The 25,299-nt window shown below is 47.9% G+C and overlaps 2 protein-coding genes and 1 pseudogene across 5 annotated transcripts in view; 2 read left to right on the top strand and 1 right to left on the bottom strand.

Annotated features, from left to right (window-relative positions):
* LOC122557630 (organic cation/carnitine transporter 2-like) overlaps positions 1–25,299 on the top strand; it is a 178,126-nt gene that overhangs the window by 115,117 nt on the left and 37,710 nt on the right. For 2 of the 4 annotated variants that reach the window (XM_043705422.2, XM_043705413.2), the window contains exons 7-10: positions 4,627–4,841; positions 7,290–7,472; positions 19,726–19,861; positions 22,022–22,180. In XM_043705422.2, the coding sequence (XP_043561357.1) occupies positions 4,627–4,841; positions 7,290–7,472; positions 19,726–19,861; positions 22,022–22,154 (667 nt within the window). In that variant the 3' untranslated portion in view covers positions 22,155–22,180. Of the gene's footprint in view, positions 1–4,626; positions 4,842–7,289; positions 7,473–19,725; positions 19,862–22,021; positions 22,181–24,746; positions 24,953–25,299 lie in introns of all 4 variants that reach the window. The other 2 variants (XR_015750936.1, XM_043705427.2) reach the window with 2 other exon arrangements.
* LOC148151995 (uncharacterized) lies at positions 10,668–12,152 on the bottom strand (annotated as a pseudogene).
* The window catches only part of LOC122557619 (organic cation/carnitine transporter 2-like), a 119,123-nt gene continuing 115,985 nt past the window's right edge, over positions 22,162–25,299 (top strand). The window contains exon 1 of the mRNA XM_043705390.2: positions 22,162–22,180. The gene's annotated coding sequence lies outside the window, so the exon portion shown is untranslated. The remainder of the gene's footprint in view (positions 22,181–25,299) is intronic.

Here is a 25,299-nt window from a genome sequence, read left to right as displayed (position 1 = left end):
CAATTACAGCTGGAGCAGCAATACTGTTGGATGGTCTTGTCACCCTACTGCCCCATTGGAGTGATGAGTTACAGGCAATGCAGGGCTTTCAACTGTTTCACAGGGAAACAAAAGCCCCTTTGCTTCAATGAAATGATATATGTTATATCTGTCTGTTTAGTCTCCAGCAGTAACTTTCATCCCACTATTCTGTAAGGATTTACAAGTAGGCAGTATAATATATCTTAATTATCGTTGAGTTCCTACCAGCTGCTGGTTTAAATACAGTGTTTCCAGTTGGCAAGCATGTCTTCCAGAGACTCATGAGTTGGGTGCCATCTCAACACAATTTTAATTCAAAATAAAGTCTTACTCAATGCCCAATTGACTAGTAAAATGTGGCAGGACTAGGAATTGTTGCCATTGAAACCGTGCTCAAAGGCTGGCTTATCTGTAGGCAATTATATCATAAGTATGTGTGTGCTATTTTGATTGCCAGGAGAATTTACAGCTTCTAGATTGCTTGCTTCTAACATTTATTGCCTTGATAATGCTCAGTAAGGTCTATCTGCTTATCATGGGTGCTGTTGTTGCTAGGTTCATTTGGATGGACGATCAGTTGGAAGAAGAGGAATAGCACCAACTAGCCTCAGCAACCAGCATGTGCAGAAGTCGGGCCAAAGACAGCAGGTGAGGGGCGCTGCTCATTGGAGGCCATACCCACCACAGAGGGTACATAGGGCAACAGTTATTTTCTTGGACTTATCCGAAGTGCAGTCCATCAGATGCTGAACATCCTCCGGCTGCTCTTAACTTCTATGTCAACGGTTCCTCCCAGTCTCTCCAGAGGACGGCGCCCACCATCGCCCGCTGCAGTGCACAACTGTATTAAGAAGGTTTGCCTGGTCTAACAGTGCATCACTCTCCCCATTGGCACCAACAGATAACAGGAGATGGCTTTGGTGATTTGCAGCATTGGCTGGATTCTCTTTCATACAAGCTGTTAGTGACTATATGTGGTAACATCAGAATACCAGCCAGCAGGATTTGAGAAAATAAATAACTACTACTCTCACTCTTACCCACCTAGTCTTGAATGATTGAAACAGGACATTATTAAAGCCTTGGTTCAAACATGGACAAGAGAATTGAATTCCAGAGCTGAGATGTGAGTGATAGACCTTGACATCAAGGCCACATTCAACCGAGTGTGTCATCAAGAAGTCATAGCAAAACTGGAATCAATGGGTACTGGGGGCAAACTCTCTGCTGGTTGGAGTCATATCTGGCACATAGGAAGATGGTTGTTGGAGGTCAAACATCTCAGCTCCAAGACATCTTCTGCAGGAGTACCTCAGGGTAGAATCCTAGGTCCAATCATCTCCAGCTGCTTCATCAATGACCTTTTCTCCATCATAAGGTCAGAAATGGGGATGCTTGCCAATGATTGTACAATGTTCAGCACCATTCACAACCCCTCAGATACCGAAGCAACCCATGTCCAAATGCAACAAGGTATGGACAATATCCAAGCTTGGGCTGACAAATAGCAAGCTAACATTCACGTCACACAAATGCTAAGCTATGACCATCACCAATAAGAGACAATCTAACCACCACCCCTTGACATTCAGTTGTGTCACCATCACTGAATTCCCATATTTCCAACATACTAGGGGTTACCACTGACCTGAAATACTTCTGGACTTGCTCCATAACAGTGCAGGTCAGAGGCTAGGAATACTTGGGTGAGTATCTCATCTCCTGACTCCCAGAGCCTGTCCACCATCTATAAGGCACAAGTCAGGAGTGTGATGGAATACTCCCCACTTGTCTGGATGGGTACAGCTCCAATAACACTCAAGAAGCTTGACACCATCCAGAACAAAGCAGCCGCTTGATTGGCACCACAGCCACAAGCATCCACTCTCTCCACCTCTGGAGCAGTGTTTATTATCTACAAGATGCACTGCAGAAATTTAACAAAGATCCTCAGACAGCACCTTTCAAACCCATGACTACTTCCACGTGGAAGGACAAAGGCAGCAGGTGGGAACACTACCACCTGCAAGTTCCCCTCCAAGCCACTCAACATTCTGACTTGGAAATATATTGCCATTCATTCACTGTCGCTGGGTCAATATTCTAGAATTCCGCCACCCATCTCCCCCTCACCCCGCCACCCCCACCCCACCCCATATTTGAGTAGTACAGCAGGATGAGCTTACGTGAGGAGCTGCCAAACCAGAGATGTAGGAGCCTGAAGCCTGTCTACAATGTGTCCCACAGACAGCCTCCCACAACATCATGCTGTGCTGCATGCTGTACAATATTTGCCATACAGAGAGTCCTGTTTCCAAGGAGGCTCAGCAGCATTTGCAGCAATCCTCATTAGATGAGGAGCAAAAGGACACAGCAGATGAATATGGGTCACCTATCATCAGCAATGGAGTAAAAAGCCATTTGAACAAATATAAGCTGACAAATGAAAGTCAGCATGGATTTATGATGGATAGGTCATGTCTGACTAATCTCAATGGATGTTCTTGAGGAGGTCACTAACATGATGGATGGGTGTCAGGATGGACTCCCTGAAGCATTTGATGTAATTCTGTATCATTAAAAAAGTGTGCAGAACTGGAGGTGACCCTGTCACATGGATTAGTAGGTTAGGAGACAATCAGTGGGGTCTAAAGGAAATGTATCTGACCAGCAGGGTGTGACAAGTGGTATTTCCCAAAAATCTGAACTGTTTTTTCTTGCCATATATATTATGTAGTTTGACTGAAGGAATGCAGGACTATAATTCCTGGTTTGTAGCCATCTTACAGCATTATCAATGCAAAATTTGTCATAAACTTCAACCTGCTTTAAGATGTTCAAAAATAGGCCATATGGGCCATCAGTAGCTAGATAACAAATCTGGATTTTCCAGTTGTGATCAAGTGCACAATCTGTCAAACAAATTGAAATGAGGCTTGTAAATTAAAATTGTATGGCCTCATACTGATAACATAATGTGGGCTTCTTACTTGGCCCACCCCTCAGTCACCACATTCATTCCCTGCCTCTCACTATCTCTGCCACATATGCAGCCAACCAGGAACTTGCAAGGAAGTTTTGACAACCTTTTGCTATGTCTTCAACAGAACATCAGCAGAAGTACCAGAGAGATGTTGTGATTGGCAGATTATGCCATTCCTTGGCATGTCTGATGTAGTTGGAGATTTTGAGAAGCCCCACACAGAAACCTTAGCCTTTCTATTGTTAAAACAAACTACATAAGCTTTATCTGAATAAAGATTCTGGAAAGTGTCTTCTACTTCTTCAAACCATTTGAAACCATCTGAGCAGAACATGCTAGAAGTTTGAGAATTCTAGCTATTTTGACTGACTACATCCTCTATAGCTGGTAATCATAGTGCAGGTTTTCAGCTAATATGGTTCCAGCTCTGAAGAAAATATGAAATGAAAATGTAATACATACATCAAAACACACAGAAGTTGAATTCACCCACTTTGTTGTGTTACTGTCCAATCTATTTGCTGTTAATATTAACACAGCATTTCATTGCCTTTTCAATTATTCCAGACCTTTTACATCCACTTAACCTATCTGAAAAGCCATTCAATTACTGATTAATTTATTTAGATCAATTTCAGTTTATACTTATCTTTTGCTCCATAGCACTGGAGCTAACTTTAACTTAAAAGTTGAGTCTGGTATTAAATTTTTTCTGTCCCAATCTGACATTTGTGTATGTTTTGCATAAATCAACTACACTTACATTCATTACAAAAGACTGCAAAGGAAACCTTCCTTTTCGTTATGCAGATCATGCCCAACTTCACCTAGCAAACAACTCCTGTGTCTGCACCTATTCCCTCCCTGCTACTCATCAAAATCTTTATTCACATCATTGTCACTTTCAAGTTGGAAGCTGACAAAATTCCCAGTGGTGAATTAATGTTTCACAATGCTGTCTTGACATAAACCCCATTGATTTATTCCTTCACTCACCTAATACAGGTGCCAGCACCTTTTATTCCCATTAATGGCTGTGAAACCTTGCTCTGAATGAATTATGCCCCATATTTCCCACAATACAGAATTGTTTAATTGGCTGAATACTTTGAACTGTATTAAGGTTGTAAAGATTCTTGTATAATTTTATTTTAGGGCAGTACTTAACTTAGATTTACAACCTTCTTCAGCCCTAAGTTCCCATTTAACACTTCATTCTGGTTATTTTAACATATTGTAAGCCATGCCAATGAAATCAAAGTCAGGAGAAAGGTAAAATATCTCTTCTGTTCTATGCTGATCTACTCTGCTACCTGAAGATTATAATACAATCCTTGTCCACTTCCACCAATGATGGCACAGTTTTTAACCATCATGGCCTACAGTTTGACATTCTGATCGACAATTCTCCAGCTTCAAACATCTGGACCCAACTTCTAAAAGCAAATTAGCCCCTTTGGCTGTACCTTTAGTGCCCTTTCCAATATTGAACCTTCTCCAGGGTGAAGTGCTGTGAAATTTTAATCTCTACAACATTACTGTAGAGATGGCATGGTGACAGTTTCTAGACAATCTGTTATGCAAGGAGGAAATACTTATATGTCTTTTCTATTTCATTGTAGGATGACTACCTCCATTGGGTACTTTGTTTTAACCCTGGGAACTCCCAACATGCACGGTGACCCTTACCTCAACTGTTTTATTTCTGCAATCAGTGAAATTGTCGCATACACAGCTGCATGGTGGATGGTGAACCATGCACCGAGACGACTAGCAACTGCTTCCATGTTGATCCTTGGTGGTGTGATTCTGCTCTTCATTCAATTTATTCCTCCATGTAAGAGCTTTACAGCATTCTGCCACTTCATTTTTTTAAATGGCTGATGGTTCCCTGCTTCACTCTTTTTCCTGAGGATGTTTTTATTTGCTTTTTTAAAAAGTCAGATTTTTTAAATTTGAGAAAATTAAAGTTGAAATAAGAGCTCTCTTCATGGTACAATCCTAAGTGCACTACTCATTGGGTTCCTGACATTTTAGTTCAGAAAAATCTAGAGGTCAGTCCCTAGTCCACTATGGGCATGTTGACAAGTATCAAAATATAAACTGCTCGATCTTTAACATTTCTCTATTACAGCATTTGTGGGAGTCCCTGATTTATGAATGTCCATATCCCTTTAAACCTTTCCTATCCATATACCTGTCCAAATGTCTTTTAAATGTTTGAATTGTATTCGCCCTACCATTTTATCTGGCAGTTCGGTCCATATATGCCCTGCCCTCTGTGTGAAAAAGTTGACCCTCTGGTCCCTTTTAAATCTTTCCTGTCTCACCTTAAACCTATGTCCACTAATATTGAAATCCCCATCTTAAGGAAAAGACCTTTGCTGTTCACCTCATCAATACCCCTCATGATTTTATAAACCTCTACAAGGTCACCCCTCAGCCTCCTATGCTTCAGGGAAACAAGTCTCAGCCTACCCAGCCTCTCCTTATAACCAAAACCCTGTGGTCCTGGTAACATCCTTGTAAATCTATCCTTTGATATATTTTAACGGGTAAAAAGAATGGAGAATTTCCTTTCCATTTTGATAGCTGGACTATCCCGGACAATTCCCAGACTCATGACACAAGGGGCATAGTGAAAGAAGCCAAGTACCTGGCCCTCCAGGGTTAACTTGGCAGGTTCTGGCCTCCTATAATCAGGCCAGGATCTGGTGTCAGTGCTATCCCAGTTTCAACATTTCAGTGACAGACATTCCTGACCACAAATCCCAGTTCCTTATGGCAAGGCGCAGGGGGGAGATGGACAGGGTGCTACGAGGCTGCAGTAATAATCCAGATGCTCAGGTTAATGCTCTGGGAGCATGGGTTCAAATCCCACCACAGCAGCAGTGAAATTTTGAATCCAGCTAAAAAAAATCTGGAATTAAAAACTAGTTTGAGTTATGATGATGATGAAGCTATAATCTGATTTTCATTAAAAACCCAGCTGGAAGGCAATCTGCCATCCTTATGTAGTCCGGCTTGCATGTAATTCCAGACACACAGAAATGTAATGGACTCCTTTCTGAAATAGTCATTTAGAGTAATGTTGGTTCAAGGGCAATAAGGGATGAACAGCAAATGATGTCTGTGGTGCCCACTTTCCCTGAAAGAATGAAGAGAGTAAAAAGCCGGAATGTCTGAAAAATCTTTGAAATTTGTGGTCTGTGCCGGGTCTATTTGTGGATCCTTAGGGGCCTAAAAGCTGCCAGGAGCAAGATGCACTCGTCAAAGTTTAATACTGTCTGCCCATTGGAAATCAGAAAAGTTCAAATCAATGGGACAATATAGCTGTCATCTAATTACTCTCTGTTTGATTTTAATGTACCCTTCTCAGCAGGTGGGATGGTGACTCACTAGAAATCTGCAGGATTGTCTTCAATTATCCAGCTCTGGGGCCTGATTGCTATTTTAGACAGAGGCCAAAGCAGGGGAGTCTTGGTGACATTCCTGCCCAATCATTCAAGCAGAAAGAGGAGGCAGATCAGAAAAAGTCCAGAGTAGCACATCTTTTAACTTTAATTTTGTTTTGCTTTCTTTAAGAGGACCAGACCGAGCAGGAGAACATCTCCATGCTGCAGCTGGAACGATGAGGTCTTCCCTGCACTAGGTGCCAGCCTCTACTTATCTTGAGTCCACTACTACGGCACCTTCCGATTTACCTGAGTACTGGAGACTGATCCTTTGGTTCTCAGAGGTGATCTCTTACTTAAGATGTTGTGCCACCCACCCACCAATGGATTGCCATCTTCTGCTGACTTTGGACGAGAGACAGACCAGAACCACACAGATGAGAATCCAGCCAGATTTCATGGGGTTGAAGCCAGAACAGTCAAATATACACCTCATATTCTCAGCTTGAGTTATTATCAGAGTTTTAAACTCATTATTCCAGGAGAAGGGGGTGGTGAAAGGCTGTCTACATGGTTGTCATTTGCTTAGTTTCGAACCCTTGTTTTTTTTTTGCTTGTCTATCTATTAAAGTGGAGACAAAGCTTTGATTTAACACCCATGGCATCTTCACAAATGCCAATTAGCACTGTGTGCATATGAACAGATGATAGACAAGTAAGGAAGAGATATGTTTTTATTCCCTGTGCAATGAGTCACAATTGGATTGACAGTAATGTATTAAATTAACAGTAAAATTGGTCCCATATCTCCGAAAAAGACACATCCTGCAACATGAATTCTGCAATGCCTTTCTGCACCTGTTCAATGTTGCTCTCATTGGTTTTTACAGCTCTTCATGTTCTGACAACGGTCTTGGTGATGATTGGAAAGGCAGGTATCACCATATCCTTCGCCATTGTCTACGTTTTCTCTGCTGAGTTATATCCAACTGTGGTGAGAAACATGGGGATTGGAATATGTTCCATGGGATCCCGAGTTGGCAGCATAATCTCCCCATATTTTGTTTATCTTGGTAAGTGAAGGGTTGAAAAAGTATTGACTGCATTTCTTAAAGAGCTAAAAATGTGGACAGTTTGAAAATTTGACAAAATGTTGAGCACATCAGGAAGGTACTAGCAATAGAACTTGGAGTATTTTGCTGGGAACACCCTGGGAACTGCTCCTGATTAACCACAATACCTTTATGTTGGGGCAGAAATAATGGTCACCAAACAGTTCTGAGGAAATTCTCAGCCACCCATTCACTTTTATTTCATATAAACCTATTGGACATACAAAAATTACATTGAAATTGACATGTGTATGATCTGTCACATCACGTGTATTATAATTGTCATGCCACACTGCAGGTCAACATTTTACATCAAACCACACTTCTTGCTTTGGACTGACATTAATATTGTACTTAAAATCAACCGCTAAGCACCATTTATAAAATAAGAGGTACAAAGATGAAATTGTACGGTAAGATGCTAGGTAAACAAAAATAAGGATAATAATTAGATATATAAAGGAATTGATCATGCAGATGTGTTCAGTGGAAGCTACCAAGAAAGGAAAAGACATGAAAGGAAAGCCATCAAATCGCAGCAAATAATTTTTTAAAATCCTTTTGCCCTTCATTTAGATAGTGGGCAGCACGGTGGCACAATGGTTAGCACTGCTGCCTCACAGCGCTAGAGACCCGGATTCAATTCCCGCCTCAGGCGACTGACTGTGTGGAGTTTGCACGTTCTCCCCGTGTCTGCGTGGGTTTCCTCCGGGTGCTCCGGTTTCCTCCCACAGTCCAAAGATGTGCAGGTCAGGTGAATTGGCCATGCTAAAATTGCCCGTAGTGTTAGGTAAGGGGTAAATGTAAGGGTATGGGTGGGTTGTGCTTTGGCGGGGCGGTGTGGACTTGTTGGACCGAAGGGCCTGTTTCCACACCGTAAGTAATCTAATCTAATTTCTCCAAAGAGTTGAACACTTGTTGCCAGGAACTGGCTGTGGCAATGCCTATGGGCAGCTTGAGTTTTAGCACATGCAAGTTCCCACACTCAGTAGATTTAGCTGAACAGAGGCAAGGTAAAGGAGACAGTTCCTGACATGTAAGCTCTTGATACATTTATAAAACACATTGGCTGGCATTTAACACTCCAATGCTGGCTGGGCGTAGAGGGGCAGGGCGGTGAGCTCACCTGAAATGGCCCTGGAAGTCACTGCGAAAACGTTACGGTCATCAGGCAAATAGTTTCCAGCCCTTTGGAGCAACATGTCCTGCCACTTAGCTGCTGGTTGAGCTGAGTTTCCACAGCTCTTCAGTTCCTGCCCTGCACCTGGAGAGGACTGAGACAGAAAGATGCTGGAATCCAAAGTAGACCGGCAGGAGGCTGGAAGAACATAGCAAGCTAGGCAGCATCAGGAGGTGGAGAAGTTGATGTTTCAGGTGTAACCCTTCTTCAGTGAGTCCTGAAGAAGGGTTACATCCGAAACGTCGACTTCTACAGCTCCCGATGCTGCCTGGCTTGCTGTGTTCTTCCAGCCTCCAGCCTGTCTACCAGAAGTGGATGGGAAAGAGGTAGGTCCCAGACAAGAAACAGCAGTGGAGGCCCAGAGTAAATCTGATAGGTAGGCCCACTGGGGGTGGGGCATGTTGGATGGTGGGCAAAAATATTGGAGAGATGGGAACAATGAACTTGCAAATAATGTTTAATGGTGCATAAATATGAAAAGAAACACGGTATAAGTCCTTTCTTCCCTTTTCTGATTATTCCTGTGTTCCAATCCAAAGACCTCAGCAGTGCAAGAGGCAATGAGCAGGCTACTGGTACCCTTGCTTTGATTGAGATACTGTTGGATGGCATTTGGGTTTTGAAGGCCCTTGTGTCAGGGCAGACTATGACCATGGGTCCCAGAGAATGAGGGAGGGTGTGGAGGAGACCAGGAGAGGAAATGCTTTCAGCAGAGTTCCAGTTCCATTTCCTCTTTCTGGATTTGTCCTCTCAAGGTGTACCAAGTCTTGCAAATTGCAAGATGGTAGTGCAATAGACTTGCCCATTCTATCTGCTTTTCTTCCTTTTCTTAATCCTTCTTTTCTCATTTTTTCTTGCCTTTTTTTAGTTTTAGTATTTTTAATTTTTTACTGATTTACCTTCTGGAGAGAGGTAGTGGTGGTAGTGGGTTCTCTACACTAAGTTTGCGCATTTTCCCTGTGTCTATGTGGGTTTCCTCACATAGTCCAAAGATGTGCAGGTAAGGTGAATTGGTGGAGCTAAATTGTCCATAATGTCTAGGGATATGCAGGCTAGATGGATTAGCCATAGGATATGTAAGGATTGGGTGAGATGCTCTTTGGAGCTGTTAGCGCAGATGAAATGATATCAGTCCGAGCCCAGAGTGCAGTTCAACAATCGGTAACGTTTATTACTGCAGTAACGCCGGCGGAGATCAACCGAGGTCCGAATCTCGGCTGCTCTACTGTTCCCGCGCGCAGCTTCATATTATATATTTTTAGACGTCAGGATGTGTGGGATTTGAGGATGAATGGGATGATAGTTCCCCATCATCACTGGAGTAGGTGCGAATAGGCTGTTTCCTGCCGTCCCAGGAGAGTTGCACGGCACGCACAATAGGGTGCTAATTGGTTTATGTAAAACGGGTCCGGGTATTATCTGCTTGTCTCTCTCTGTGAGGGCAGGGGCTAGCACCCCCCTTTGTTCCCTTGGGGTGTTGGTGTGTATTGGTCTGTCTGTACCTGTCTGGTGGATGCCTGTCCTTTGTGTCAGAATGGCTCCATATCGATGGGTATGGGTGTGTTTCAGTCAGTCTCTTGATGTGATTAGGAGATGGGTTTCCATATTTAATTAATTCCGGAGTTTTGGCCCATGAGTCATGGGTAATGTTGGTCTAGTGTGGATTCTTTCTGTCCTCTGTCTCCTATCTCCCAGTCACGTGGGCGGACCGGCAGCTGCTGAGGTTTTGTGGGTGTTAAAGCTGCGACTGCTGGTTAAAACACAAAAATGAATTCTTATCGTTTCCTGATGTAGGCATAGTCCCGTGGCAAATACGAGGGGGGCTCTGATGCCTGCTTGCAGTCCCCCCTTTCGGCAAGGGGTTGGACACGTCCACACCCCCTATGCCGATATTTTAAAAGTCTGCTCCTCGCCCGGTACATTCCGCCGGCCATCATGCTGCAGTCATGGGGCCTTTGGATAATCCCGGGAGAAGGTCACATTAACTCGAGCCCTGTGAGCTCACGGTGCCTGATCGCCCGCCAGGAGTCGATGGCGTGGAGCATGGTCTTCCTGGCCTTTCGTTTCTTGTGCTGACGGCATGAATGACACGCTACCAGGAGCCAGGCCAGAGCCAGCAGTAATTGTATGCCTACAATGGTGTGCGAGATGATTCGGATCCAGGGATGTATGTTTACGTTTACGCCCCAATCCCACACCCTCTGCGCCCACCCCTGGGACTGCAGAGCTGTGTCTGTGTCCTCCTCTAGGTCCTTTACATGCGACTGCAACTGGTGATACAATTCCACTGAGTGTCCTACCCGGGTCCTCAGCTCCCGTAAGACCTCAGCCAAATGTGGGATGGGGGCTTGTTCAGGCTCCTGATATTTCCTGAGGGTGTCCCTGAATTTATCAGTAATTTGTATGGACTCGGGGTTCCGTCGTCAGACCTCTGAGATGTGAGCTTGCCCAACCATGACTGGGTGCCTGGGGGTGAAGCAGAACTCGTGCTGGGGAATCGGGCACTGCAGTCCATTATACCAAAATGAGGTTTCAAGAGTGGAGACACAGTATCGTCCCCCCCCACCATACCCCGCCCTAGTGAAGTGGGGGCCCGTGGGTTCGATTTCAAGGGTGCAGCCCTGTGTCCGGTTGAACCCGCAGTCCGCTGTTTCACTCCTTCGTAAGGGGTGAGGGCAGATGGTAATCGCCCCTCGCTGCTTGCAGCCTGTAAGCGGCACCCCGTACACAGCGCCGTTTCGAGATATGGCTGTGTGGTGAGCTAATCGATATTTGAGGGAAGCGTTTTCCCGTATGACTCCGATGTTCTCAATGTGAAACAGGGGAAATGGCCCCGACTCTGGGGTGACCACGGGGATCAGGAGGACAATCCCGACTCCTGTCGCCTCACTGACCTCACAGTCGGGAACCACTGGGTATACTCTGGTCATACCCTTCAGAGTCCGGCTGTCGAGCGGCCCGGAGCGCCCCGCGAGTGAGGCCAATTTGGCACTGTCGATCCAGTTGGGCACCTCCCCCCTTTGGACCTGGTCAAGATTATGCCGGATCTGGGCTACCATCCACAGGCCATACGCATGGCACAGCTACCCCTCGTGGATATAGGCCGTGTTTCCTCTTTCCCGGTCTATAAGGCGGTTAATGGTGTGGGCGTGTGTCTCCAGGACTGCAATGCCGTTGAGATGGGTGTATGCTCCCTCTTCCCCCAGGTGTGCCTGGTCTGCCTGATCTGTGAGAGACCTCTGTAGCAGGTCCCTTATTACCCCTTTTAGTTGCTCGACCTTTTCGTTAAGGCCCTGAATGTCGAGGGAGTTTACTACGGATGTCCCCGTGTTGAGTCCTGTGAGAGCATTGTTGACTATGTCCCGTCTGTGTCGTTGTGTGTGCGTGTTATGTATATCATTTCGGTAGTGGGTTGCCCCCATGGGGTCTATGGCCCTCTCTATAACCTCCTTCTCCATCATGGCGTATAGGTTGCGTACCTGTGCTGTGCAATAGTCCGGTACCCGGATGCCCGATATATTGACCAGCACAGGCACGACCTCGTGTCGGACGTTGTCATAAAGGGCCTCTCCCTCATCCCACAATACCAGTCCCCCCGCGGGCCCCGGTCCCAGGGAGGGGCATGGCAATATCTCGGGAGTCGTGGTCGGGGGTGGTGTGGTCGGGGCGGGTGGAAAGCACAAATACAAAGAGACTACCGCGGCATCAGTAGCTCGTAATCCCCGCAAACAGACAGATCCCGTAAAGTAAAGGCATCAAATGCCGGAGCAGAGGAGAGGTCCTCTGGCATGGCACACATTGTCCCGAACATGCAACCCCCCCAAGTCCATCGCCTCAGCACGCCGGAGGCAGGTCGGCCGCGGGTCGCGCTCCGACATGCAGAATAAACAGAGTGTCTGTACACCCGGGGTGACCTCCAGACAGGCGTTGTGGAACCCGTCGATCTCGTTGGGCTTGTCCCTTGCCGGAATACAGATGGCATCGGACGGGTTGAAGGCAACACTGGGGCAGTAGAAGTTGTCATGTATTTCGGGGAAAGAAGGCATCAGTCGTAAGGTGAAGAGGAGAGCAGGGGGGAGAGTGGTGCACCGGTGAAGCATGATCTGTGGGAAGAGAGGGAGAGAGGCACCCTTACCAAGGGTGTAGGGTTAGTGTGTGTAGGAGCAGGTCTCCCTGGAGCCGGTCCACCCGTTGCACTGTAAGGAGAAAGAGTTAGAGTCAAGTCAAGGGGGAGTGTCTGTCCGGTCAGGGCTTAAGGGTAGGGTTTAAGCTGGGACCAGTGTTTCCACCTGCCCTTTCCCTTCATGTCGACACAGGCACATGTGTCGCTGGTGAGGATGACTTCGTGCGGTCCCAGCCACCGGGGGGCGAAGCCGGGTCGGTCGGGGGCGGCCCTGATCAGGACTTTGTCCCCAACGCCGGGAAGGGGTTGGGCGGGCAGATGCGGCTGCAGTTTTGCCTGGTCCCTAATGTCCTGCTGGTCGCGCGCAGTTTGTCTAAGGGCCCGCAGCTGCGTGTCCAGCTGCCTGATATAGCGCTTCATCCTGTCCCTCAGGGGGGCCATGTCTTCCCCCCCGACCATGACATTCTCTGGTAGTCGCATGGCCCTCACCGTCATGAGCTCGAAGGGAGTGAGGCCAGTGGAGCGGCCTGGGGTGGCCCTCAAGCGCATCAGTATGCAGGGCAGAACGTCCACCCAGCCCTGCCTGTTTCGGCGATTGCCTTCGCGATCGCCGCTTTGAGGGTCCGGTTCATGCGCTCGACCATCCCGGAGCTCTGGGGATGGAACGGGACGTGGAAGCGCTGTGTGATGCCTAGAAGGCGGCAGGCCAGTTTCATTGCGCGTCCGGTGAAGTGCGTGCCCTGATCTGAGTCAATCTGGAGGGGGACCCCCCAGCGCGGGAAGATGTCGAAGGCCGGCACTCTGGCCACGGTGGCGGATGTACAGTCCTGTGTAGGGAAGGCTTCTACCCAGCGCGTGAAATGGTCAACGATCACCAGGCAATACTTCTTGCCACGGCTGGGGGGTAGGGGGCCTGTGAAATCAACTTGGAGGTTCTCCCAGGGCCCCTTGGGCCGTGGCTGGTGCGCCAGGGGAATGCGCAGGGGCCGCCCCGGGTTGTGCTGGGCGCAGACAATGCATCGGCGGCAGTGTTGGCCACGTTGCAGCCGAGGCCGGGCCACCACCAGTCAGCCTGGAGCCTAGCAAGCGTTCCGTCGTGGCCCGCGTGGTCCAGCTCGTGGTGTAATTGCATCAAGGTCGTTCTGAGAGCCGCGGGTGCCACGACCATGTCGCTGTGCCGCCACACCCCATTGGGGCCGCGGGCTGCGCCCTTTGCCAGCCAGTCCTCTAACTCACCGGGCTGCGCGCAATTCTGGACGTCCAGGACATTCACGTCCCGGACCTCAGTAGCGGGTGCTGCATGCACGGACGGTAGCACCGCGCCCGCGGCGGCCTTTGCGGCCAGGTCGGCCCAATGATTCCCAAGCTGTTCAGCGGTGGTGGCCCGCTGGTGTGCTTTGATTTTCACCACCGCGGCGAGCAGGGGGAGGCGTGCGGCCGCCACCAGGTCGCGGACCATATTTCCGTGTTTGATCTGGCCACCGCCGGCCGTGATAAAGCCCCGGCGGCTCCATGCTGCCATGCAATCATGGACTACCCCGAAAGCGTACTGGCTGTCGGTAAAGATGTTCACCCGCTTGCCTGCTCCCAGGCGAAGTGCGGCGGTGAGGGCGACCAGCTCCGCGACCTGGGCGGAGGTGTCGCCCCCCCATCGTTCCCTGAGCTCGGGTGGTCCCGGTATGGTCGACCACCGCCCATCCCGTTTGGTAGGACCCCTCGACAAGCCTATGTGAGCCGTCCACATACAAGGTCAGGTCGGGATCAGGGACCGGGCTGTCGGCCATGCAGTCCCCCTCCGCCGAATCGATGGCGGCCTGGCAATGGTGGGGTTCCCCTACCGCGATAATCCCGTCGGCGGGGTTTAGTCCTGTGTCCCTAACGATCTGAATGGACTGGTCCCGGGGGAGGAGAACCGCCTCCCAAGTTGCCCTGTGGGCATCCGAGACCGTCCGGAGGCGGCCCGTGTTCAGGAGTTCGACTATCGTGTGTCTAGTGTGTAGTATTATCTGTCCGGACATAGTGACCGGCTCACATACCCAGACCGCCCATGCGGCGCAATCCAGCGCTGCCACGCAGCGGTGCATGCCCTTCACGACCGGGGACTCCTTTGTGGAGTAGTAACCCACTGGTCTCATGTGGTCGCCTGAGGTTTGCATGATAACAGCGCTGTAAAACCCCGCCTCGAGTCCATAGAAGATGTGGAAGGGCTTTAATAGGTCGGGGAGGCGCAGGGCCGGGGCGCTGAGGAGATGGGACTTTAACTTAGAGTAAGCGTTGTCCTGTTCGGGTCCCCATACCACCCTCTCCGCTCCCGGCCTGCCCCCCTTCACCAGGCGCTGAATGGGTTCGGCGATAGTGGCGAAATGTGCAATGAAGGGGCGGCAGTAGTTAAAAAGCCCCAAGACGCGGCGGATTCCCCTGTGTCCGGCCGCGGCATGTCGGCGATGGCCGACTTGCGGTCGGCGGGTAAGGTCTTGCTCCCCTGGCTGATGTCGTATCCCAGGTAGCGGACTCTAGCCAGTCCGACCTGAGCCTTCATGAGGCTTATTTTGAATCTTGCCCGGGCGATTGTCCGCAGGACGGTGGCCAGGGCTCCCAGGTGGTGGTGCGCGTCCGTGGACGCGATCAAAAGGTCATCTACATACTGTAGGAGGGTGCTCGAGAAGGGGGAGAGGTCGCACCCCTCCAGGGTCCGGCTCATGACCCTGTGGAAAATGTTAGGGCTGTTGTGGAAGCCCTGTGGCAGGCGGGTCCATGTGTACTGCCTGTCCCGCAGCGTGAAGGCGAACTTGTCCTGTGAGTCACGGTGCAGGGGAATGGACCAAAATCCATTCGCCACGTCCAGGACCGTAAATATCCGATATGAGGGTTCGAGGCCGTTGAAGATGGTGGTCGGGCTGGCTACGATAGGGTATTCTTTGGGGGTGACCCTATTGACTGCCATGTAGTCGATGGTGAGCCTGTAGCTGCCATCCGGCTTCCAGACTGGCCATATAGGGGAGTTGGTGGTGGACACCACCGGGCGCAGGACGCCGTGTCGGGTGAGGTCGGCAACGATTGCCTCAGTGGCGCGCAGCGCCTCAGGTTTAATCGGGTATTGTCGGTGCGGGGCGTGTACGGGCCCGGGTATCTGCTCAGGAGGAGAGCGGACGAGGCCGCAGTCCTGCTTGCTCATGGCCCACACCTCCAGGACTAGTTGGCAGACGGCTCTGAAGGCACCGTCCTTGGCCCAGTCCCAGGCGACGGGCACACTGGGTGCAAGTGTAACGACGGATTTAGTGGGCACCCATCTCCCCTCGTGGGAGCTCCTGTGAAGATCGCGGGATGTCCACAGGAGGCGACAGTGGAACGCATCCACCACCGCCCCCAGCTTGCCCAGGAGGTCGATACCCATGATCGTCCCCTCCGAGTTTGGGCAAACCCAGAAATGTACGGGGAGTAAAATGTTGTCTACCTCTAGGAGGACGGCCTCGCTTCGGCGTGCAATAACCGAGCTTCCCCAACCCCTTTAATGGAAATGGAGTGGTGGGTTGAGGGAAGGTCGAGGTCGGTGAGGGAGACTGACGCCCCCGTATCAATCAAAATCTTGCATCGGTGGCCCCCTAGCGATGCGGAAACCCAGATACGGGGGTCGGCTCCCGGGATGGGGGCCGACGCTACTCAGTCTTTGCGTCGGGCGAGCAGCTGTAAAAGCTCGAGCAGCTGGCCCCGACTGAGCTGATCCCAGTCGGGGGTGGTGGGTTTTGGGCTTGGGCTGCGGGGTTTGTGGGGGCTGGGGTCGCTGTTGACCCCTTGTCTGGGGCATTCCTGGTTGTGGGGGCGTGAAGAGTGAGGCTGTGAGGGTGGCCGGCCCCCCTTTTGGCCCCAGGGACGTTGGGAAGAGAGCGGGCATTGGGCTTTGCGGTGCCCCATCCGTTTGCAGCGGAAGCAAACGTCCGGTCCGACCGTCGAAACTGCCGCAACGGCGGGCGCCGCTCGGTTGTCAAGGGACATGGCCCAGTTCTCATGCTCCGCAAAGGTGACATAGGGCACCAGGCCCGTCCGTAGGACTGCCTGGTGTGCGGGGCTCAGGCCGTCTTTGTATAATTGAATGAATGCGGGGTTCTGCCTATCAGCGTCGGGAACCCCGCTGTGCGCTCAAAATGCCTCGAACTTGCGGACCCCATATTCCTGGGCGCCCTCCCCAGGTTTCTGAGTGATACCCACAATGGCGTTCCAGTTGACCGGTGTATGGCCGAGCACCTCGCTGACATTAGCCTTGAAGTCGGCGAGGGCAACCTCCTGTTCGCGACAGTTGTCGCTGAGGTCAGCGCACCAGGACCTGGCCTGGTGTGCGGGCCGGAGCCTGGTCCACAGGTTCTCCGGGAGTTTGGTCCGAACCAGGCCGGCCACGTCCCTATTGTGAAGGTTGTGGCAGATCCGCATCTCCCTAAGCCTCTGCCAAAATTCTGCGTTATTGTGCCGAGGCTTAAGGGCGGGGAGCCTGTCCAGAAGTTTCATGGTGTCGCCCGGGGTCAGGGAGACATAGGTCATCTTAAAGCGGGGGTTATGAGCAAGGGTCATGGGTCGTGGCCCGTCACCCCCCAGGGGTATATTCAACTTTCACTGGGGCTGCATGGGCATAGCCCGAGCACGATTCCCGGGGGTCCTGATTGTCCGTGAGCCCCTCTCCAGTCCCAGGTGGGGGACGGCGGGGCGCTGGGTGCATCGGTTAAGGTCGGTAAAACCGTACAGGCAGCAAGCGCCTGGGCTTCTAGATGCTCCGTGGCCTGCTGCTTCTTGTCTTGGACATAGAGCTGAACCTTGCCAGCAAGCCTGACGTGTGCCTGCAGCTCCAAGACGCAAGCTTTCTCGTACCTATCTTTCTTCTGGCGGGCCCACCACTCGCGCTGTACATCCAGCGGGTCAGTGGGCTCTCAGCCTGAGCGAAGCATAGCCTTAATAAGTGTCTTATTCTTATCGGCTCTAAAATGGGTAAGGGAACCCTCTGGCCCCCAATCTAGGTCTTCGGCCGTGCTCCCACCCATGGTAGGGGCGCAGCGGGTGTAACTTAACAGAAGCTAATTTAAAATAAAGCTAGCAGGCTTGCTAGGGATGTCGCTGGCACTGGCTTATTAATCTCCCAGTCGGGGAGTCCACCCCCTTCAAGTCTAACCCTAGCCCCGCGGGTCAATCTGGGCAGGGGTGGGGATAGTTACAGACGGGGCGCGTGTCGATTCCCGAGCGCGCAACCCCGGGTTTCCGTGAGTCTCTCTCTCACCGCCTGACGTTCAGCAGCTGTGTGTACCCCACAAATACTGGGTGTGAACCAGGGGCCCGAGTGCAAGGAGGGGGGGGGGGGGGGGCGTGAAGTCAGACCTAGTCGCGCCTGATCCTACAGAGGCCAATACCTCGGGACCGTGAGGTCAATGGGCAGAGCGTATAACCGCCGGTTGGCCCAAAGGCACCGCGTCTCAGGCTGGTTTGGAGGACTTCCCTTCTTGTAGCGCGTAGACCTCCTAGCCTCTACCGCGTACGCAAGGAAGGCGCTAAAACCGGGCTCAACGTACAATGGGGTCCCCTAACTCCCACTGCAGTGGTCAACCAGGAAGGCTTGTTGGGTCAGTTTTTAAACGGGGGGGGTCAATCTGTCGGGGTCTTGTACCTAAAGTTGTCGGTCCAAGGATAGTCCGTCAGTCACAGTAGCACATTGACAATAAATGACAATAATAATCACGCACACTTTTACTAGTGTTCCGCGACCCCAATCGCCCACCCGCGAAGGATCACTCACACACACATACTTTTAAAGAGTACTCTACCGTTACACGACTGCCGGACTCACTCTGTTCACAGGTTCAGATAACGGCCGGCAGTGAAGACCCTTGCGGGGCACTGGGAGACTTTTACGCGAGAAGTAAAAGAGTAAAGATACTCACCCAGTGCCGTCGCAGGGATCCAGCAGCCGTCGTTAACCAGGACGAAGCCACCAATTGTTAGCACGGATGAAATGATATCAGTCCGAGCCCAGAGTGCGGTTCAACAATCGGTAACGTTTATTACTGCAGTAACGCCGGCGGAGATCAACCGAGGTCCGAATCTCGGCTGCTCTACTGTTCCCGCGTGCAGCTTCATATTATATACTTTTAGACGTCAGGATGTGTGGGATTTGAGGATGAATGGGATGATAGTTCCCCATCATCACTGGAGTAGGTGCGAATAGGCTGTTTCCTGCCGTCCCAGGAGAGTTGCACGGCACGCACAATAGGGTGCTAATTGGTTTATGTAAAACGGGTCCGGGTATTATCTGCTTGTCTCTCTCTGTGAGGGCAGGGGCTAGCACCCCTCCTTTGTTCCCTTGGGGTGTTGGTGTGTATTGGTCTGTCCGTACCTGTCTGGTGGATGCCTGTCCTTTGTGTCAGAATGGCTCCGTATCGATGGGTATGGGTGTGTTTCAGTCAGTCTCTTGATGTGATTAGGAGATGGGTTTCCATATTTAATTAATTCCGGAGTTTTGGCCCATGAGTCATGGGTAATGTTGGTCTAGTGTGGATTCTATCTGTCCTCTGTCTCCTATCTCCCAGTCACGTGGGCAGACCGGCAGCTGCTGAGTTTTTGTGGGTTTTAAAGCTGCGACTGCTGTTTAAACCACAAAAATGAATTCTTATCGTTTCCTGATGTAGGCATAGTCCCGTGGCAAATGCGGGGCGGCTCTGATGCCCGCTTGCAGTGGGTTGATGTGGTCTTGATGGGCCAAATGGCCTGTTTCCACACAGTAGGGAATTTATGATTCTAAGTCATAACCTGACCTGAATGGTACCCTCTTTGAGAACAAAATTTGCATTATTAACATATTTATGAAACTCATTTGCTACTTTGCAACTGAAATTGCACTTTTGGCAATTTGTAAATCTCTTTCCTGTGTCTTTCAGGGACGTATGACAGGTTGTTGCCTTTCCTGCTTATGGGCAGTTTCATTTTATTGGCAGGAAGTTTCTGTTTACTCCTACCTGAGACACGTGACCAACCTCTTCCTGAAAATGTGCAGCAGGTACAGCCAGTCACATGGTAAGACAATTGTCAGAAATGGGTGTCTGTTGTAATGTGACCTGTAGGTTTGCTTAACAGTCTCAAATATTAATAATAGGCAATGGAACACAGTATCAAGATATTTATTTTAGTTTTTGAACATAGAATAAACAGGAACTTTTTAAACATACATTAAAAACAAGACGATAACTACGGAGAAGGTAGGAGCACTGAAGCATAAAGGAGGGAACTTGTGTTTGGAGGTAGAGGATTTGGGTGAGTTCCTAAGTAGGTAGTTTGCATCAGTATTCACTCAGGAGAAGGACATGGAGGATATTGAAATTAGTGTGGAGTATGCTAATAAGCTAGGGATTTTTAGATCAAGAAAGAAGTGGTGTTGGATCTCTTGAAGAGCAATAAGGTGGATAAGTTCCCAGAGCCTGATGGTATCTACCCCAGTTTATTGAGAGAGGCAAGAAAGGAAATTGCTGGAATCTTGACCAAAATCTTTGTATCCTTGTTAGCTACTGGAGAGGTCCCAGAGGTAGTTAATGTTGTTCCTCTATTCAGGAAGGGAAATAGGGATAATCCAGGAAACTGTAGACTGGTGAGTCTCATATCAATAGTTGGGAAGTTATAGGAAAGAATTCTTAGAGGTTGGAAAAGAATGGTTTAACCATGGATATTGAACATGGCTTTTTGCAGTGCAGGTCATGGCTCACTAACGTGATTGAATTTTTTGATGAGGTGACGAAGGTGATTGATGATGGTACAGTAGTGAATGTTGTCTGCATGGATTTTAGTAAGGTTTTGACAAGATCCCTCATGATTGGCTCTTCCAAAAGATTAAGATGCATGGGATCCATGGTGACTTGGCCATGTGGATTCAGAATTAGCTTGCTCATAGAAGGCAGAGGATAGTGGGGAAAGGTTGTTTTTCAGGCTGGAAGTCCATGACTAGTGGTATTCCACAAGGATCTATACTGGGGCCTCTACTGTTTTTGATATATATAAATGATTTGGATGAAAATGTAGATGGGTGAATTAGTAAGTGCAGACGATACAAATATTGGTGGAGTTGTGGATAGCATAGGTGGTTGTCAAAGAATACTGCGGGATATATAATTGGGCAGAGAAATGGCAAATGGACTTTGAGAGATCAAATATTATGAAAAAGTATACAGTTAATGACAAGACCCTGAACAGCACTGATGTACAGAGGGATCTTGGGGTTCTTGTCCATGGTGTCCATTCAAGTAGATAGGGTGAAAAAGAGGGGATATGGCATGCTTGCCTTTATTGGTCGTGGAATTGAGTCTAAGAGTCAGCAAGTCAGGTTGCAGTTTTATAAGGCGTTAGTTAGTCCACACTTAGAGTACTGTGTTCAATTCTGATCGCCACATTATAGTAAGGATATGTAAGCTTTGGAAAAGATACAGAAGAGGTTTACCAGGATGCTGCCCAGATTAGAGTTTAAACTATAAGAAGACACTAGAAAAACTTGGGTTGTTTCGCTGGAGTGGCGAAGGCTGAGGGGAGACTTGATAGAAGTCTATAAAATGATGAGATGCATAGATAGGGTTGGCAGTCAGAATCTTTTCCCAGAGTTGAACAGTCTAAAACTAGGGGCATGCATTTAAGGTGAGAGGGGGTAAGATGTCAGGGGCAAGTTTTCTACACAGAGAGTAATAGGAGTGTTGAACCCGCTGCCAAGGGTGATAGTGGAGGCAGATATGATAATGTCATTTAACAGACTTTTAGATAAGCATATGACTATGCAAGGAATGGAGAGATATGGACCAAAGGCGGGCAGAGTGGATTTGTTTAATTTGGTATCATCTTCTGCACAACATCGTGGGCCAAAGGTTCCTTGCTGTACAGTTCTTTGTTCAATGTTCTATGTTCAAAACAAGCCCAACTATGGCAACTTGTACTTAGACGTTAATTGATGCTGCTGATATTAATCTAGGTTATAGATTGTCTTATTGAACATAGTTGGGGTTCCCACAAGCATGCTGATGAATACTTACTTGATGAATTCCGCATACCCTGAGCACAGTTTAGTAGCAAGCTGAACATGCTTGTCTTCGTGTGAAAAGCAAGCCAAATGCTTATTACGTTTATTTTAGTGTGAATGTAGGAATGAATTAATGTGTTTTAGTTGTGAAATGTCTTTGATAACTTCCTTTCTTCCTTAAGCTCCTGCTGTCCTGTTGGTTTCCATCATTCTGCAGCTAATTCTACAAAGACACCCACACCTCAGGAAGTGCAAGTTCAGAACAACAGTGTTTACTTCTTGCCCGACAGCCAGCTGGACCAACCTATGGAATGAGGCTAGCTAGTACTCATCTTGTGCAAGTAGGTACACATTCTTCTCAGCCCTATTTTTTATGATTGCCAAGATGGACAACTACATTGCAATAAAAAGGAATATCTTTGGTAGGCTTTTATTATTCTTTTTCAAATGTTATCGGAACCTTTTTAAGTTATGTTGGAAATCTCCATACTCTCCTTCTGTAACTCTCCTTGTAAATCTATTTCCTTTTGAGAGATAACCCATTATCTACAATTGCTTGGAGTCAGAAGGCCTGATGTTCAAGGTGCCACTGAGTAGGGATTCGGGCTGGATGGAATTAAAAATCACCTAATGGACAGTTTTGAGCTTCCAAAGGGCTGGTGGGAGCAAGGTAACACCACTGTTGCCCAAGTAACAACCCCTTCAATTCCTTAAGGAATTTGCTAAAGACCAGTCTGTCAAGTTTACAGATGAGGTTTTTGACTGAGTGTGGTGACATACCATGATTGGTGGTAGTCATGCTTGACTCCAAAAAGGAGTGGTTCCCTTTCACTTTCAAACATGGCCATTTGTTTGAAATACATGTTGTGGCATTGATGTGGTACAAGGCCCATATGATAACATATCCACCCTTCTTGACTATTCAATGCTCTAAACCTGGTCAAGTTGCCTGCCTCTCTGTTTGCATGGAAAAGTGCTAAGAAAGCAAACTAAGAGCAGTAAGGTCAGGCAGCATCCAAGGAGCAGGAGAATCGACATTTCGGGCATGAGCCCTTCTTCAGGAAGGGCTCATGCCCGAAACGTCGATTCTTCTGGTCCTTTGATGCTGCCTGACCTGCTGCGCTTTTCCAGCAACACATTTTCAGCTCTGATCTCCAGCATCTGCAGTCCTCACTTTCTCCTAAGAGCAGTAAGGTGCAACCTGTGTTGATTCATGTGATATGTGTGCCCTGTCCACATGACATTGAAAAAGCAGGCAAGGCATAAGAGTCCCTGAGCTCCAAGTGAAGTCATGAAGGGACGAGTGAGTTAATCCAAAATCAACCACAATGTTTTGGTGGTGGCAATTTGCATAGACAAAGGGAGGAAGAGGAAAGTGACGTGAGGAATGCTGGGATATTGTGATGAAAACGGAGTTATCTAAATGTCCAGAAAAGAAAGTGGTGAGCTATTACTGCTGCCGAGTACCCACTCTGATCTTCATGTCCGGAATTGGTGGGGTTCACTTTCTTGGGAAAGGAGGTTTAAATTGGGTGCCATGTAAAAATGAGTTGATTCAGCTAAGATTGAAAATCAAATGCAGGGAAATAAGATAGTTGCCTGTCATTAGCAAGGTTCAGAACTCCCTTTTTAAAACCTGAGGGGGAAAATGGAAAATGTTTTTCTTCTTTTGAGAATCTAATTTTTCCACCTGCATTGTGTTTCCCTAAATCTTTCCCCATTGTCTTATTTCTCTAAGCAGAATACCTTCTGCAGTCCCCTTGGAAAATTAGTCTTCCATAAATGGTATTTGTTATGGAAAATGTACAATTTGTTTCCTAACAGAGACATAAAAACATGTTGATGGCCAATGGTATCTAACAAGTGCTATCAATATTTATCCGATGCTTGTTAGATCATGCTGTTGATGAGCGATCTGGAAACACGCATCAATTATTTCGAATAGGTGACGTATCTTGTCTGACATCTCACTGTTAGCGATTGACTGCATTTATGTACTTCACATAGAGTTAAAAGAATACCATTCTGCCAGTGTGCAGTTGCTGAAACTGTTTTGAAGATGCTATCTTTCTTCAAGTGGCTATTTTAAACGAAAGAATGTAGTTCCAAGAAAAAAAACTAAGTCATAAAACAAAAGATTTTATATTTATTGATCTTCCAGACCACTACATGTTTTTAAGCACTTAACATTCAATTAAATATTTTTGTAACACTGCTATAATTAGGAAACATGGGCAATTTGCACATATAAAATAATCACTCAAATCTCCATGTGTTACTGATCAAATAAATTGCTGTTTTGTGACACTGATTGAGAGATAAATAATGGCCAAGACATTAGGGGTAATCATATGCATTTCTTCAAAATTATACAATGGGGTGTTCAACATCTGCCCGAGCAAACTGAGGGGACCCTGTTTTAACATCTTGTCCACAGTACTCTATAGGGGTACTAGCCTTGCCTTTTGTGCTCAGGCCCTTGAGGTTGAACTGAGGACTTTCTTATTTCAGTTGCAAACACACTGCCAATTAAACCACAGCTGACATATAAACTATAGACAAAAATACTCAATGTTCTCTCCACTAGAAACATCATTTTGAAATGGATGGAAAATGCTGAACAGAATTCAATAATTCATGTGGTGAGGAGAAGAACATTGAAATCTTGTTTGCATAATCACTGAAAGGTTGGGAACTATTGTCGGCATAATATACTAATACCTATTATGCGGAAATGAATAAAAATACCATATTTTTGTGTATTGAACAACATCTCAAATGCAAATAGCTTTCATGAATTACAGTGTATTCAGTAAAGATAGACGGAAAGTAAAATGTAATTGAGATGGTACTGATCAAATCCTGAAGATGAAATAACACACTCCAAACATTTTTTTTTTCACACAGCAGATCCATGTCGTTCACTCTCTTGTGACAAGTCTTTGGCAACATCTGGGCCATCTGTAACAGCTGCATCTCTCATCTCAAGCAACATCTGCACAAACCATTATTGAAAATGCACATGCCTGCCCTTTGCACTTTCTCACTCTCTGTACCAGTTGGGGAAGGTTAATTTGTTTGCTACAGAAATTGCAAGCTGTAATCGCACAAACGTAAGAGCAGCTGTTCAGATATTAGTTGGCCAGCCTTTAAAGTGACACATTTAAATGGATGGACAGGAAACGTAGCAAAATAAATGGAATATTCCCACAAAAATTTAGATCAAACATTAGAGATTTTCCGATACAGCACTACCTATTGCTATGTGGGGAGCAATGCAGGTGTGGAAATGTCCTTGTGTTATTTTCAGCGGATTTGTTAACCTATTAATGCATTTATTAAAGGACGTGGAGAAACATAGGTTGAGATCTTCCAACCTCCAAATAATCAGACATACCCTGGAAAATGCATGTTGGAACCTTTCAGCAGTCCCAATGCCAAGGATGTTTTAGCTTCCAAC

This window comes from Chiloscyllium plagiosum, unplaced genomic scaffold (assembly GCF_037043375.1).
Source record: "Chiloscyllium plagiosum isolate Xiang-an unplaced genomic scaffold, Cpla_swu_hap1 HiC_scaffold_2, whole genome shotgun sequence".
NCBI classification, from domain to species: Eukaryota; Metazoa; Chordata; class Chondrichthyes; order Orectolobiformes; family Hemiscylliidae; genus Chiloscyllium; species Chiloscyllium plagiosum.
The sequence above is the reverse complement of the archived record's forward strand: the minus strand, read 5'-3'. Positions and strand labels throughout refer to the sequence as shown.